The 17,751-nt window shown below is 39.6% G+C and overlaps 1 protein-coding gene across 4 annotated transcripts in view; it reads left to right on the forward strand.

Moving 5' to 3' along the window:
• HMCN1 (hemicentin 1) overlaps positions 1-17,751 on the forward strand; it is a 524,815-nt gene that overhangs the window by 444,883 nt on the left and 62,181 nt on the right. For all 4 annotated transcript variants that reach the window (XR_010941259.1, XM_067728936.1, XM_067728938.1 and 1 more), the window contains exons 90-93: positions 9,239-9,409; positions 9,583-9,753; positions 10,388-10,558; positions 10,727-10,897. Coding sequence is in view for 3 of the 4 variants with exons in the window: in XM_067728936.1 (XP_067585037.1) it covers positions 9,239-9,409; positions 9,583-9,753; positions 10,388-10,558; positions 10,727-10,897 (684 nt within the window). In the remaining variant the exon portion in view is untranslated. The remainder of the gene's footprint in view (positions 1-9,238; positions 9,410-9,582; positions 9,754-10,387; positions 10,559-10,726; positions 10,898-17,751) is intronic.

The raw sequence follows: 17,751 nt of genomic DNA on the forward strand, positions 1-17,751 counted from the left end.
TGGTGAAACTAGGCGCACAGAAGCCAAGTAACTTGTCAAGGATCGTACAGCTCGTAAGGGCAGAGTGGTTATTCAGGCCCAGGGCATCTGCTCCAGAATCCCTGCTTATGAGCACCATGCTCTCCTACCTTTCCAGAATCACAACTGCAACATAGTATAACAACCAACTCGTCTATTATATTTTACTTTATTTTTCAATGTACTAATTCCTCCATAGCTGTTTTCTTTTGTATTATATTATTTAGATACCATGATGTTTTATGCCTTCTCTGGTTTATATTGTCTTTCCTCTTTTTCTTGCTATCGTTCCACTCACATCAAAGAAACATTTCAACTCTACCGCATTTTATGCCATGAAATTTAATTTTGGTTAGGGTTTTCTGTATTGATTTTAAAAAATTAAAGGATCTTAAGCTGGAAACCTCTATTCATATATAATAGAAACTACACAGATAATAAATGAACAAATGTCACCTAATTGTGGTCCTCCAAAAAATGCATGTATCATAAGTCTTTATATTGTAAGAGATAAAGACTTTTGTTAACCAACAGCCTTGGAAATAGAACATATTAAAATGATTGGAATGGCAGAATTTTGAAATCCCATAGTCCATATATAAGAACCATGAGCATCAGTAATCTGAATTAATAAAGAAGTAGTCTTGAGTAATATTTGCCATTTAATTAAAGGCCTTCTTCTTTCCTTTTATGTTTAGTCAAATAACTTTTAGTGCAGATTCTTGTCAGGTGAAATAAATTTGTGTGACTGTGTCTAAAAAGTATACGAATATGTAGTCAATTCAACTAGAAAACAGTTAATTAAAAGAAAATTCAAGATGTGTTTTAAAATATTTTCTAAACAAAGCAACCAAATGATCATTCCATTCCTTGTTTTTCAACTTATTCTTATAGACTGGGTTAAGAGAATATTTAGACAAGACCTTACAGCCCTATGGTTCATATCTTGGTTAAACTGGGTGACCACAACAACAAACTTTTTGAGCCCTACATCTAGAAAATACCCCTCAACAAAACTATGACCTGATACTGACTTATACATAAGAGAAACCATAATGTTGATTCTCAGCCCCTGCACCTGGTAGGAAACATAATGTTGTTTCAGTCTTGTGGTCAGATGGTGTAATATGTTAGTTACCAAAAGGAAGGCCTTAATATCATTCCTTGGAAACTCCTGGTCAATTTTTACTGTTGTTTAGGAAGCTGGTGAGTGTGTTATTTAGAACTCTTAATTCATGAATATTATGTAATGGGGAAAATTTTTCAAAGAGTTACAACTGTGCAAATCATCATGTTGTTGAAAAGTCCAAGTACATTTTAAATGTGAAGGTGAATCAGGCTTAAAGATGTGGCCTTGCAGTCTGGGGTCCAGCTTATCATTATGGAGACATTTGTATTGTCCATAACCGTATCTAGATTTGTTATACAGCTTTGCTTCTTAGCTTCTGGTCCCTTCCACTTTCTCCAGAGCTTAGAGTACAAATACTTAGCTACGGGTAAAAGCTCAGATTTTATTTACATATAGTAGTTTGATTAAATTAAATTAAATTAAATTTTTTTGGGGGGGTGCTCTTTTTTTTACATCTTTATTGGAGTATAATTGCTTTAAAATGGTGTGTTAGTTTCTGCTTTATAACAAAGTGAATCAGTTATACATATACGTATGTTCCCATATCTCTTCCCTCGTGCGTCTCCCTCCCTCCCACCCTCCCTATTCCACCCCTCCAGGCGGTCACAAAGAACCGAGCTGATCTCCCTGTGCTATGCAGTTGCTTCCCACTAGCTATCTACCTTACGTTTGATAGTGTATATATGTCCATGCCTCTCTCTCGCTTTGTCACAGCTTCCAATTCCCCCTCCTCATATCCTCAAGTCCATTCTCTAGTAGGTCTGTGTCTTTATTCCTGTCTTACCCCTAGGTTCTTCATGACATTTTTTTTTCTTAAATTCCATATATATATGTTAGCATACGGTATTTGTCTTTCTCTTTCTGACTTACTTCACTCTGTATGACAGACTCTAGGTCTATCCACCTCATTACAAATAGCTCAATTTCATTTCTTTTTATGGCTGAGTAATATTCCATGGTATATATGTGCCACATCTTCTTTATCCATTCATCCGATGGTGGACACTTAGGTTGTTTCCATCTCCGGGCTATTGTAAATAGAGCTGCAATGAACATTTTGGTACATGACTCTTTTTGAATTATGGTTTTCTCAGGGTATATGCCCAGTAGAGGGATTGCTGGGTCATATGGTAGTTCTACCTTTAGTGTTTTAAGGAACTTCCATACTGTTTTCCATAGTGGCTGTATCAATTTACATTCCCACCAACAGTTCAAGAGGGTTCCCTTTTCTCCACACCCTGTCCAGCATCTATTGTTTATAGATTTTTTGATGATGGCCATTCTGACCAGTGTGAGGAGATACCTCACTGTAGTTTTGATTTGCATTTCTCTAATGATTAATGATGTTAAGCATTCTTTCATGTGTTTGTTGGCAGTCTGTATATCTTCTTTGAAGAAATGTCTATTTAGGTCTTCTGCCCATTTTTGGATTGGGTTGTTTGTTTTTTTGTTATTGAGCTGCATGAACTGCTTATAAATTTTGGAGATTAATCCTTTGTCACTTGCTTCATTTGCAAATATTTTCTCCCATTCTGAGGGTTGTCTTTTGGTCTTGTTTATGGATTCCTTTCCTGTGCAAAAGATTTGAAGTTTCATTAGGTCCCATTTGTTTATTTTTGTTTTTATTTCCGTTTCTCTGGGAGGTGGGTCAAAAAGGATCTTGCTCTGATTTATGTCATAGAGTGTCCTGCCTATGTTTTCCTCTAAGAGTTTGATAGTTTCTGGCCTTACACTTAGGTCTTTAATCCATTTTGAGCTTATTTTTGTGTATGATGTTAGGAAGTGATCTAATCTCATACTTTTACATGTACCTGTCCAGTTTTCCCAGTAAGACTTATTGAAGAGGCTGTCCTTTCTTCACTGTACATTCCTGCCTCCTTTATCAAAGATAAGGTGACCATATGTGCGTGGTTTTATCTCTGGGATTTCTATCCTGTTCCATTGATCTATCTTTCTGTTTTTGTGCCAGTACCATACTGTCTTGATTACTGTAACTTTGTAATATAGTCTGCAGTCAGGGAGCCTGATTCCTCGAGCTCCATTTTTCTTTCTCAAGATTGCTTTGGCTTTTTGGGGTCTTTTTTGTTTCCATACAAATTGTGAAATTTTTTGTTCTAGCTCTGTGAAAAATGCCACTGGTAGTTTGATAGGGATTGCATTGAATCTGTAGATTGTTTTGGGTAGTAGAGTCACTTTCACAATGTTGATTCTTCCAATCCAAGAACATGGTATATCTCTCCATCTATTTGTATCATCTTTAATTTCTTTCATCAGTGTCTTATAATTTTCTGCATACAGGTCTTTTGTCTCCTTAGGTAGGTTTATTCCTAGATATTTTATTCTTTTTGTTGCAATAGTAAATGGGAGTGTTTTCTTGATTTTACTTTCAGATTTCTCATCACTAGTGTATAGGAATGCCAGAGATTTCTGTGCATTAATTTTGTATCCTGCTACTTTACCAAATTCATTGATTAGCTCTAGTAGTTTTCCGGTAGCATCTTTAGGATTCTCTATGTAGAGTATCATGTCATCTGCAAACAGTGACAGCTTTATTTCTTCTTTTCCGAGTTGGATTCCTTTTATTTCCTTTTCTTCTCTGATTGATGTGGCTAAAACTTCCAAAACTATGTTGAATAAGAGTGGTGAGAGTGGGCAACCTTGTCTTGTTCGTGATCTTAGTGGAAATGCTTTCAGTTTTTCACCATTGAGGACGATGTTGGCTGTGGGTTTGTCATATATGGACTTTATTATGTTGAGGAAAGTTCCCTTTACGGCTACTGGAGGGTTTCTATCATAAATGGGTGTTGAATTTTGTCGAAAGCTTTCTCTGCATCTATTCAGATGATCATATGGCTTTTCTCCTTCAGTTTCTTAATATGGTGTATCACGTTGATTGATTTGCATATATTGAAGAATGCTTGCATTCCTGGAATAAACCCCACTTGATCATGGTGTATGATCCTTTTAATGTTCTGTTGGATTCTGTTTGCTAGTATTTTGTTGAGGATTTTTGCATCTATGTTCATCAGTGATATTGGCCTGTAGTTTTCTTTCATTGTGACATCCTTGTCTGGTTTTGGTATCAAGGTGATGGTTGCCTCGTAGACTGAGTTTGGGAGTGTTCCTCCCTCTGCTATATTTTGGAAGAGTTTCAGAAGGATAGGTGTTAGCTCTTCTCTAAATGTTGGATAAAATCTCCCTGTGAAGCCATCTGGTCCTGGGCCTTTGTTTGTTGGAAGATTTTTAATCACCGTTTCAATTTCACTGCTTGTGATTGGTCTCTTCTTATTTTCTATTTCTTCCTGATTCAGTCTTGGCAGGTTGTGCATTTCTAAGAATTTGTCCATTTCTTCCAGGTTGTCCATTTTATTGGCATAGAGTTGCTTGTAGTAATCTCTCATGATCTTTTGTATTTCTGCAGTGTCAGTTGTTACTTCTCCTTTTTCATTTCTAATTCTATTGATTTGAGTCTTCTCCCTTTTTTTCTTGATGAGTCTGGCTAATGGTTTATCAATTTTGTTTATCTTCTCAAAGAACCAGCTTTTAGTTTTATTGATCTTTGCTATCGTTTCCTTCATTTCTTTTTCGTTTATTTCTGATCTGATTTTTATGATTTCTTTCCTTCTGCTAGCTTTGGGTTTTTTTTGTTCTTTCTCTAATTGCTTTAGGTGCAAGGTTATGTTGTTTATTCAAGATGTTTCCTGTTTCTTAAGGTAGGCTTCTATTGCTATAAACTTCCCTCTTAGAACTGCTTCTGCTGCATCCCATAGGTTTTGGGTCATCATGTCTCCATTGTCATTTGTTTCTAGGTATTTTTTAATTTCCTCTTTGATTTCTTCAGTGATCACTTCGTTATTAAGTAGTGTATTGTTTAGTGTATTGTTTGTATTTTTTACAGATCTTTTCCTGTAATTGATATATAGTCTCATAACGTTGTGGTTGGAAAAGATACTTGATACAATTTCAGTTTTCTTAAATTTACCAAGGCTTGATTTGTGACCCAAGATATGATCTGTCCTGGAGAATGTTCCATGAGCACTTGAGAAAAATGTGTATTCTGTTGTTTTTGGATGAAGTGTCCTATAAATATCAATTAAGTCCATCTTGTTTAATGTATCATTTAAAGCTTGTGTTTCCTTATTTATTTTCATTTTGGATAATCTGTCCATTGGTGAAAGTGGGGTGTTAAAGTCCCCTACTATGAATGTGGTTACTGTTGATTTCATCTTTTATGGCTGTTAGTATTTGCCTTATGTATTGAGGTGCTCCTATGTTGGGTGCATAAATATTTACAATTGTTATATCCTCTTGGATCGATCCCTGGATCATTATGTAGTGTCCTTCTTTGTCTCTTCTAATAGTCTTTATTGTAAAGTCTATTTTGTCTGATATGAGAATTGCTACTCCAGCTTTCTTTTGGTTTCTATTTGCATGAAATATCTTTTTCCATCCCCTTACTTTCAGTCTCTATGTGTCTCTAGGTCTGAGGTAGGTTTCTTGTAGACAACATATATATGGTTCTTGGTTTTGTATGCATTCAGACAACCTTTTTCTTTTGGTGGGAGTATTTAGTCATTTTACATTTAAGGTTATTATCGATATGTATGTTCCTATTCCCATTTTCTTAATGGTTTTGGGTTTGTTATTGTAGGTCTTTTCCTTCTCTTGTGTTTCTTGCCTAGAGAAGTTCCTTTAGCCTTTGTTGTAAAGCTGGTTTCATGGTGCCGAACTCTCTCAGCTTTTGCTTGTCTGTAAAGGTTTTTATCTCTCCATCAAATCTGAATGAGATCCTTGCTGGGTAGAGTAATCTTGGTTGCAGGTTTTTCTCCTTCATCACTTTCAATATGTCCTGCCACTCCCTTCTGGCTTGCAGAGTTTCTGCTGAGAGATCAGCTGTTAACCTTATGGGGATTCCCTTGTGTGTTAGTTGTTGTTTTTTCCTTGCTGCTTTTAATATGCTTTCTTTGTATTTAATTTTTGACAGTTTGATTAATATGTGTCTTGCCGTATTTCTCCTTGGATTTATCCTGTATGGGACTCTCTGTGCTTCCTGGACTTGATTAACTATTTCCTTTCCCATATTAGGGAAGTTTTCAACTATCATCTCTTTAAATATTTTCTCAGTCCCTTTCTTTTTCTCTTCTTCTTCAGGGACCCCTATAATTCGAATGTTGGTGCATTTAATGTTGTCCCAGAGGTCTCTGAGACTGTCCTCAGTTCTTTTCATTCTTTTTTCTTTATTCTGCTCTGCAGTAGTTATTTCCACTATTTTATCCTCCAGGTCACTTATCCATTCTTCTACCTCAGTTATTCTGGTATTGATCCCTTCTAGAGTATTTTTCATTTCATTTACTGTGTTGTTCATCGTTGCTTGTGTCATCTTTAGTTCCTCTAGGTCCCTGTTAAATGTTTCTTGCATTTTGTCTATTCTATTGGCAAGATTTTGGATCATCTTTACTATCATTATTCTGAATTCTTTTTCAGGTAGACTGCCTATTTCCTCTTCATTTGTTAGGTCTGGTGGGTTTTTATCTTGCTCCTTCATCTGCTGTGTGTTTTTCTGTCTTCTCATTTTGCTTATCTTACTGTGTTTGGGGTCTCCTTTTTGCAGGCTGCAGGTTCATAGTTCCCGTTGATTTTGGTCTGTCCCCAGTGGCTAAGGTTGGTTCAGTGGGTTGTGTAGGCTTCCTGGTGGAGGGGACTAGTGCCTGTGTTCTGGTGGATGAGGCTGGATCTTGTCTTTCTGGTGGGCAGGTCCACGTCTGGTGGTGTGTTTTGGGGTGTCTGTGGACTTATTATGGTTTTAGGCAGGCTCTCTAATGGGTGGGGTTGTGTTCCTGTCTTGCTAGTTGTTTGGCATAGGGTGTCCAGCACTGTAGCTTGCTGGTCGTTGAGTGGAGCTGGGTGCTGATGTTGAGATGGAGATCTCTGGGAGATTTTCGCTGTTTGATATTATGTGGAGCTGGGAGGTCTCTTGTGGACCAGTGTCCTGAAGTTGGCTCTCCCACCTCAGAGGCACAACACTGACTCCTGGCTGCAGCACCAAGAGCCTTTCATCCACATGGCTCAGAATAAAAGGGAGGAAAAAGTAGAAAGAAAGAATTACTAGAAGAAGGGAAGGAAGGAAGGAAGGAAGCAGGAAGGAGGGAAGGAAGGAAAAAAGAAAGAAAGAAAGAAGATAAAGTAAAATTAGATAAAGATAAAATGTTATTAAAATAAAAAATAATTATTAAGAAAACAAATTTAAAAAAACGGACGGATAGAACCCTAGGACAAATGGTGGAAGCAAAGCTATAGACAAAATCTCACACAGAAGCATACACATACACACTCACAAAAAGAGGAAAAGGGGGGAAAAAAATCATAAATCTTGCTCTCAAAGTCCACCTCCTCTATTTGGGATGATTCGTTTTCTATTCATGTATTCCATAGATGCAGGGTACATCAAGTTGACTGTGGAGATTTAATCCGCTGCTCCTGAGGCTGCTGGGAGAGATTTCCCTTTCTCTTCTTTGTTCGCACAGCTCCGGGGGTTCAGCTTTGGATTTGGCCCCACCTCTGCGTGTAGGTCTCTGGAGGGCGTTTGTTCTTCGCTCAGACAGGACGGGGTTAAAGCAGCAGCTGATTCGGGGGCTCTGGCTCACTCAGGCCGGTGGGGAGGGAGGGGCACGCAGTGCGGGGCGGGCCTGCGGCAGCAGAGGCCAGCATGACGTTGCACCAGCCTGAGGCGCGCCGTGCGTTCTCCTGGGGAAGTTGTCCCTGGATCCCAGGACTCTGGCAGTGGTGGCTGCACAGGCTCCCCGGAAGGGGGTGTGGATAGTGACCTGTGCTCACACATGGGCTTCTTGGTGGCGGCAGCAGCAGCCTTAGCGTCTCATGCCTGTCTCTGGGGTCCGCACTTTTAGCCGCGGCTTGCGCCCGTCTCTGGAGCTCCTTTAAGCAGCGCTCTTAATCCCCTCTCCTCGCGCACCAGGAAACCAAGAGGGAAGAAAAAGTCTCTTGCCTCTTCAGCAGGTCCAGACTTTTCCCCGGACTCCCTCCCGGCTAGCCGTGGTGCACTAACCCCTTCAGGCTGTGCTCACGCCGCCAACCCCAGTCCTCTTCTGGCGCTCCGACCGAAGCCCGAGCTTCAACTCCCAGCCCTGCCCTCCCCGGCGGGTGAGCAGACAAGCCTCTCCGGCTGGTGAGTGCCGGTCGGCACCTATCCTCTGTGTGGGAATCTCTCTGCTTTGCCCTCCGCACCCCTGTTGCTGCGCTCACCTCCGCGGCTCCGAAGCTTTCCCCCTCCGCCACCCGTAGTCTCTGCCCACGAAGGGGCTCCTCGTGTGTGTAAAACCTTTCCTCCTTCACGGCTCCCTCCCACTGGTGCAAATCCCGTTCCTATGCTTTTGTCTCTGTTTTTTCTTTTGCCCTACCCAGGTATGTGGGGAGTTTCTTGCCTTTTGGGAGGTCTGAGGTCTTCTGCCAGCATTCAGTTGGTGTCTGTAGTTGTTGTTCCACGTGTAGATGTATTTCTGGTGTATCTGTGGGGAGGAAGGTAATCTCCGCGTCTTACTCTTCCACCATCTTCCCCTTGTCTCGCCTTAATTTTAATAAAATAGCCCCTTTGGGCTTCCCTGGTGGTGCAGTGTTTTGAGAGTCCGCCTGCCGATGCAGGGGACACGGGTTCATGCCCCGGTGTGGGAAGATCCCACATGCCGCGGAGCGGCTGGGCCCGTGAGCCATGGCCACTGAGCCTGTGCGTCCGGAGCCTGTGCTCCGCAACGAGAGAGGCCACAACAGTGAGAGGCCCGTGTACCGCAAAAAAAAAAAAAAAAAAAAAAGAATAAAATAGTCCCTTTGAATAATTTAAAGCATTTATTTTGGCTCTAGGTATCCTTCTGAATTTCCTGATAGACACTAATTCTTATGAAAATCTAACCAGATGGGAAAGGAAGAACATGATTTGTTACTTTTCCTTTGGTTCAATTTCAGTTATTTTAGATTCTGGGCTAATTTAACTCATTACTGAGTTATTTATTTGTATAATTTTGTTTCTTTTAACAAACATGGTTCTGTGACTTGAAACTCTGTCTCTTGGGATGTTTGCAGTTCATGGAGCATGGAGTACTTGGCAGCCTTGGGGTACATGCAGCATAAGTTGTGGGAAGGGTACCCAAACAAGAACAAGACTGTGCAATAACCCACCACCATCGTTTGATGGATCCTACTGTAATGGAGCAGAAACACAGATGCAAGTTTGCCATGAAAGACACTGTCCAGGTAAGATAAATACAATGTTTGTACCCTTAATAAAATAACATCTATCTCTGATCTAGGGAATATTTCAATAAGAATCATTGTCAATAAGAATATCACTCAACCTATCAATGCCCAGCGTTTAACTTGGTCATTTTTAAGTAGTAACAGAGCATATACGTTTTTCTTTAACCCAGTTGATGGCAAGTGGGCCACTTGGACCAGTTGGAGTACCTGCACTGTGTCCTGTGGAGGAGGCGCCAGACAACGAACAAGGGACTGCTCTGATCCTGTTCCCCAGTATGGAGGCAACAAGTGTGAAGGGAGTGATGTGCAGAGTGATTTTTGCAATAGTGACTCTTGTCCAAGTGAGTGTTGGAAATAGTGAGTCAGCATTATACTTTCCTAAGTTTCATTATGGACTCAAGTCCTAAAGTTATAATATAGTCTGTTACTTCATTTGTCTTCCTCTGGTTTAGGATATCAAAATGTTGCATGGTTGCTGTTTTGTCTAATACCATAGATGCCACTGATTTATATGCGCAGGGGCTATGTCCTGTTTCACGTGCTCTACAGGACCAGCTGCAGAGGGCAGGGACTAGGGCACCCTTCCACGCTAACTGGTAATGATGTTGATTCTTTTATGGAGGCAGACAGGTGGCTCTCTGCCTTAATTTAGTCACCAAGCTAGAATTTTAGACCATAGCAGTATTTGAACTCACTGTATCCTGAATGTTATAGCTGGACTCCTCAGAGATCTTTTCTCATTCCTATCCTCCAGCTCCTGGAAAACTCTAACGCTCAGTAAATGTAGGTTAAATGGAATTACACAGTCACTGGAATGTATTCTGTTTCTAGTCAAACCAACAACCAAACCCCCTGCCTTTGGAATTTGCTTATTTATAGATTTGTGTGTTTCTTTTCAGTTCCTGGAGAGAGTCTTTCCATATTTTTTGGATGAATGTCATTCTTTAGCACTTCTCCAATGGTTCTGTGTTGTAGCTCATGGTAACTGGAGTCCTTGGAGTGGCTGGGGAATGTGCAGCCGGACGTGTAATGGGGGGCAGATGCGGCGGTACCGCACATGTGATAACCCTCGTCCCTCCAATGGAGGAAGAGCTTGTGGGGGCCCAGACTCCCAGATCCAGAGATGCAACACTGACATATGTCCTGGTGAGCTTCCCGACTCCTGGCAGTAGAACAAGTAAAGCATTTCTTTAGTGCCCATTGTAGTAGCCCATCATTTCAGATCTTAAAATGGAAGTTGTATAGGCAGAGTTACCCTAGGTGTAGGTTTTAAAACCTATTTGTTAATGTCGACCATTCTATTCTTGTTCATAGTGGATGGAAGTTGGGGAAACTGGCATAGCTGGAGCTGGTGTTCTACCTCTTGTGGAGGAGGTGAAAAGACTCGAAAACGACAGTGTAACAATCCAGTACCATCCAAAAGTGGTCGCCCCTGCCTAGGAGATGCTACTCAGGTATCCAGATGCAATATACAAGCATGCCCAGGTAAGCAACTAAGTTAGACTTTGGCAGGACCACATTTACAGACTTTCCACAAATTGAAGAAAGGTGTCACTCTGAGCCCTCAAATTACAAAATAGCACCAACTCTGGGAGGAAGAAATAGGAAAAGTGCGCTTTTTTCCCCCCTCGTTGGTGCAGCTCTGCACCAAAGTTCATGCTGGATTTTAGTCTCTGATTGCCATCTTCCAGGCTCCCTTATAAAAGGAAATAGTCTGCACAGCCGTATAGTAGTCCTGGGCTTGAGGGGTAAAGGGGCATGGAAGAGTGGGAAAGCCAGGCTGAGATTCCAAGCGGAAAAATGACGGTGGGGTAGAAAACTGAATATCTAATAGAAATACACAATTGGAGGCTGTTCTTCGACAGATGGAAATATGGAGAACATGAGTGTAGACAGTAAAATAGGGCAAATTCAGCTCAAGAAAAAAGATTAGGGGAAGTTCAACTACCATAATTCAAGTCAGTCATGAAATATGGCTAGATATTATAAGTGATGCAAAAATTCAGAAGGAACAAAGTCAGAATTCTAGAACTCATGGACCTTAAAAAGAGTTTCTTGGAGGGCTTCCCTGGTGGCGCAGTGGTTGAGAGTCCGCCTGCCGATGCAGGGGACACGGGTTCGTGTCCCGGTCCGGGAAGATCCCACATGCTGCAGAGCGGCTGGGCCCGTGAGCCATGGCCGCTGGGCCTGTGCGTCCAGGGCCTGTGCGTCTGGAGCCTGTGCTGCTCAACGGAAGAGGTCACAACACTGAGAGGCCCGCGTACTGCAAAAAAAAAAGTTTATTGGAGTCCCAAGAAATGGTGGATAATACTAAGGGTACTTATCTCAAAGGATAGGCTTCCTAAGTGCTATAAGAAGACCAAAAAGAATATTTTCACATTGTTGAAATATTGAGATACCATTGGACTTTCCAAAGGTTTAAGGTTGCCTTAGAAATAAAATATCCCTGAAAATCAAGAAGGCCCATTTGGCAGAGTGAGAGAAAGGAATTACATGAAAAGGTTTATAGGATGTAGGCATGCTGAAAGAGCAAATATCTATCAGTGAGATGTAACCATATCTTCTTTTTTTGGTATAAAAATACAATGAAGTTTTTAACTGATATTGTATCCTGAAATCTTGCTGAATTTGTCAGTTTATTTTTTAGTGGATTCCATGGAATTGTTTATATATAAGATCATGTCATCTTCAAATAGAGATAATTTTACTTCTTTTTCTTCCCACTGGATATGCCTTTTATTTGTTTTTCTTGCCTAATTGCCCTGGCTGGAAGGCTCTTATAATGATGGATAGAGGTAATGAGAACAAATATCCTTATTTTTTCCTGATTAAGGAAGACAGCATCCTTTCTTTTACCATTAAGTATGATGTTAGATGTGGGTTTTTTCATAGATGTTCTTTCACATATGGAGGAAGTTCCTCAATTCATAGTTTGATGAATGATTTTATGATGAAAAGTGTTGATCTTGCCAAATGCTTTTTCTGTGTCTAATGAGGTGAGCATATGCTTTTCACTTATTAAATTCTGATATGATGTAGTACATTAATTAATTTTTGGATGTTGAACCAACCTTGCATTCATGGAATAAATCCCACTTGGTCATGCTGATATTTTTTTTTATATGTTGATGGATAGCAGTTGCTACAATTTTATTGAGGGTTTTTACACCCATATTTGTAGGAGATATTGGTCTGTTGTTATCTTGTGATTTTCTTGGTTTTAGTATCAGAGTAATGCTGGCTTTATAAAAGGAGTTGGGAACTGTCTTTTTTTTTTTTTTTTAACATCTTTATTGGAGTACAACTGCTTTACAATGGTGTGTTAGTTTCTGCTTTATAACAAAGTGGATCAGTTATACATATACATATGTTCCCATATCTCTTCCCTCTTGTGTCTCCCTCCCTCCCACCCTCCCTATCCCACCCCTGTAGGTGGTCACAAAGCACCAAGTTGATCTCCCTGTGCTCTGTGGCTGCTTCCCACTAGCTATCTGTTTTACGTTTGGTAGTGTATATATGTCCATGCCACTCTCTCACTTTGTCACAGCTTACCCTTCCCCCTCCCCATATCCTCAAGTCCATGCTCTAGTAGGTCTGTGTCTTTATTCCCATCTAACCCCTAGGTCTTGTCGTGATTTATGTCATAGAGTGTTCTGCCTTTGTTTTCCTCTAAGAGTTTTATAGTGTCTGGCCTTACATGTAGGTCTTTAATCCATTTTGAGTTTATTTTTGTGTATGGTGTTAGGGAGTGTTCTAATTTCATACTTTTACATGTACCTGTACATTTTTCCCAGCACCACTTATTGAAGAGGCTGTCTTGTCTGCACTATATATTTTTGCCTCCTTTATCAAAGATAAGGTGACCATATGTGCGTGGGTTTATCTCTGGGCTCTCTATCCTGTTCCATTGATCTATAGTTCTGTTTTTGTGCCAGTACCATACTGTCTTGATTACTATAGCTTTGTAGTATAGTTTGAAGTCTGGGAGCCTGATTCCTCCAGCTCCATTTTTCATTCTCAAGATTACTTTGGCTATTCGGGGTCTTTTGGGTTTCCATACAAATTGTGAAATTTTTCGTTCTAGTTCTGTGAAAAATGCCAGTGGTAGTTTGATAGGGATTGCATTGAATCTGTAGATTGCTTTGGGTAGTAGAGTCATTTTCACAATGTTGATTCTTCCAATCAAAGAACATGGTATATCTCTCCATCTATTTGTATCATCTTTAATTTCTTTCATCAGTGTCTTATAATTTTCTGCATACAGGTCTTTTGTCTCCTTAGGTAGGTTTATTCCTAGATATTTTATTCTTTTTGTTGCAGTGGTAAATGGGAGTGTTTTCTTGATTTCACTTTCAGATTTTTCATCATTACTGAATAGGAATGCCAGAGATTTCTGTGCATTAATTTTGTATCCTGCTACTTTACCAAATTCATTGATTAGTGACAGTTTTACTTCTTCTTTTCCGATTTGGATTACTTTTATTTCTTTTTCTTCTCTGATTGCTGTGGCTAAAACTTCCAAAACAATGTTGAATAAGAGTGGTGAGAGTGGGCAACCTTGTCTTGTTCCTGATCTTAGTGGAAATGCTTTCAGTTTTTCACCATTGAGGACGATGTTGTCTGTGGGTTTGTCATATATGGCCTTTATTATGTTGAGGAAAGTTTCCCCTATGCCTACTTTCTGCAGTGTTTTTATCATAAGTGGGTGTTGAATTTTGTCGAAAGCTTTCTCTGCATCTATTCAGATGATCATATGGCTTTTCTCCTTCAGTTTCTTAATATGGTGTATCACGTTGATTGATTTGCGTATATTGAAGAATCCTTGCATTCTTGGAATAAACCCCACTTGATCATGGTGTATGATCCTTTTAATGTTCTGTTGGATTCTGTTTGCTAGTATTTTGTTGAGGATTTTTGCATCTATGTTCATCAGTGATATTGGCCTGTATTTTTCTTTCTTTGTGACATTGTCTGGTTTTGGTATCAAGGTGATAGTGGCCTCCTAGAATGAGTTTGGGTGTGTTCCTCCCTCTGCTATATTTTGGAACTGTTTGAGAAGGATCAGTGTTAGCTCTTCCCTAAATGTTTGTTAGAATTCACCTGTGAAGCCATCTGGTCCTGGGCTTTTGTTTGTTGGAAGATTTTTAATCACCGTTTCAATTTCACTGCTTGTGATTGGTCTGTTCATATTTTCTATTCTTCCTGGTTCACTCTTGGCAGATTGTACATTTCTAAGAATTTGTCCAATTCTTCCAGGTTGTCCATTTTATTGGCATAGAGTTGCTTGTAGTAATCTCTCATGATCCTTTGTATTTCTGCAGTGTCAGTTGTTACTTTTTCTTTTTCATTTTTAATTCTATTGATTTGAGTCTTCTCCCTTTTTTTCTTGACGAGTCTGGCTAATGGTTTATCAATTTTGTTTAGCTTCTCAAAAAACCAGCTTTTAGTTTTATTGATCTTTGCTATCGTTGCTTTCATTTCTTTTTCATTTATTTCTGATCTGATCTTTATGATCTTTTTCCTTCTGCTAACTTTGGGGTTTTTCTTTTCTTTCTCTAATTGGTTTAGCTGCAAGGTTAGGTTGTTTATTTGAGATGTTTCCTGTTTCTTGTGGTAGGATTGTATTGCTATAAACTTCCCTCTTAGAACTGCTTTTGCTGCATCCCATAGGTTTTGGGTCATCATGTCTCCATTGTCATTTGTTTCTAGGTATTTTTTATTTCCTCTATGATTTCTTCAGTGATCACTTCGTTATTAAGTAGTGTATTGTTCAGCCTCCATGTGTTTGTATTTTTTACAGATCTTTTCCTGTAATTGATATCTAATCTTATAGCGTTGTGGTCAGAAAAGGTAGTTGATACAATTTCAATTTTCTTAAATTTACCAAGGCTTGATTTGTGACCCAAGATATGATCTATCCTGGAGATAGTTCCATGAGCACTTGAGAAAAATGTGTATTCTGTTGTTTTTGGATGGAATGTCCTATAAATATCAATTAAGTCCATCTTGTTTAATGTATCACTTAAAGCTTGTGTTTCCTTATTTATTTTCATTTTGGATAATCTGTCCATTGGTGAAAGTGGGGTGTTAATGTCCCGTACTATGAATGTGTTACTGTCAATTTCCCCTTTTATGGCTGTTAGTATTTGTCTTATGTATTGAGGTGCTCCTGTGTTGGGCGCATAAATATTTACAATTGTTATGTCTTCTTGGTTCCATCCCTTGATCATTATGTAGTGCCTTGTCTCTTGTAACAGTCTTTATTTTAAAGTCTATTTTGTCTGATATGAGAATTGCTACTCCAGCTTTCTTTTGATTTCCATTTGAATGGAATGTCTTTTTCCATCCCCTCACTTTCAGTCTGTATGTGTCCCTAGGTCTGAAGTGGGTCTCTTGTAGACAGCATATATACGGGTCTTGTTTTTGTATCCATTCAGCCAGTCTGTATCTTTTGGTGGGAGCATTTGATCCATTTATATTTAAGGTAATTATCAATATGTATGTTCCTATTCCCACTTTCTAAATTGTTTTGGGTTTATTATTGTAGGTCTTTTCCTTCTCTTGTGTTTCTTGCCTAGAGAAGTTCCTTTATCATTTGTTGTAAATCTATTTTGGTGGTGCTGAACTCTCTCAGCTTTTGCTTGTCTGTAAAGGTTTTAATTTCTCCATCAAGTCTGAATGAGATCCTTGCTGGGTACAGTAATCTTAGTTGTAGGTTTTTCCTCCTTCATCACTTTAGATATGTCCTGCCACTCCCTTCTGGCTTGCAGAGTTTCTGCTGAAAGATCAGCGGTTAACCTTATGGGGATTCCCTTGTGTGTTATTTGTTGTTTTTCCCTTGCTGATTTTAATATGTTTTCTTTTTATTTAATTTTTGACAGTTTGACTAATATGTGTCTTAGCGTGTTTCTCCTTGGATTTATCCTGTATGGGACTCTCTGTGCTTCCTGGACTTGATTAACTATTTCCTTTCCCATATTAGGGAAGTTTTCAACTATCATCTCTTCAAATATTTTCTCAGTCCCTTTCTTTTTCTCTTCTTCTTCAGGGACCCCTATAATTCGAATGCTGGTGCGTTTAATGTTGTCCCAGAGGTCTCTGAGACTGTCCTCAGTTCTTTTCATTCTTTTTTCTTTATTCTGCTCTGCAGTAGTTATTTCCACTATTTTATCCTCCAGGTCACTTATCCATTCTTCTACCTCAGTTATTCTGCTATTGATCCCTTCTAGAGTATTTTTAATTACATTTATTGTGTTGTTCATCGTTGCTTGTTTCCTCTTTAGTTCTTCTAGGTCCCTGTGAAATGTTTCTTGCAGTTTCTCTATTCTATTTCCAAGATTTTGGATCACCTTTACTATCATTATTCTGAATTCTTTTTCAGGTAGACTGCCTATTTCCTCTTCATTTGTTAGGTCTGGTGGGTTTTTATCTTGCTCCTTCATCTGCTGTGTGTTTTTCTGTCTTCTCATTTTGCTTATCTTACTGTGTTTGGGGTCTCCTTTTTGCAGGCTGCAGGTTCGTAGTTCCCGTTGATTTTGGTGTCTGTCCCCAGTGGCTAAGGTTGGTTCAGTGGGTTGTGTAGGCTTCCTGGTGGAGGGAACTAGTGCCTGTGTTCTGGTGGATGAGGCTGGATCTTGTCTTTCTGGTGGGCAGGTCCACGTCTGGTGGTGTGTTTTGGGGTGTCTGTGGCCTTATTATGATTTTAGGCAGCCTCTCTGCTAATGGAGGTTCCTCTGTGAGACTAGAGAGGCCACGCTCCTTAGTAATGATCCAGAGAACTAAGTAAATTAGTAATCCTTCTACCCGTCTCTCGCCCTGCTTAGGACTAAGGATAAGAACAAATGGAGCCGACCAGGTCCTGACTGGCCCTCCTGTGTACTTTCCTGCATCATCTTGCTGCATGTTTCCCATCACTCACTAAGCTCGCTACTCTTGGCTTCTCAGATGTGACAAGCCACCACCTCCCAAAAGGGTGACACATGCTGTTTCCTCTACATGGAAAGCCCTTTTCCTGCCTTCCTTGACTGAGCTAAGACCTTAACTTTCTTCAGATCTTCAAACTATTTTTACCTCCTTTTCAGACTTACCTGAGTAGTAGATATCCTATTCATTAAGATATACATTTCATTTTTACATTTATTTGTGGAATTCTAATTAATGTTTATCTCCCCTATTCAGACATAAGTGCTATGAAGGCAGGCTTCATGTCTTTTTTATTTTCTTTCTTACCATTCTATCCTCAGTACTTGATGAACAAATGAATATAATCCAGAACATGAAGGGTGAATCAATGTGAAAAAAATGTTTTCTCTCACTAGTAAAATAATGCAAATTAAAAT

The sequence above is a fragment of the Pseudorca crassidens genome, chromosome 2 (assembly GCF_039906515.1).
Source record: "Pseudorca crassidens isolate mPseCra1 chromosome 2, mPseCra1.hap1, whole genome shotgun sequence".
Lineage (NCBI taxonomy): Eukaryota > Metazoa > Chordata > Mammalia > Artiodactyla > Delphinidae > Pseudorca > Pseudorca crassidens.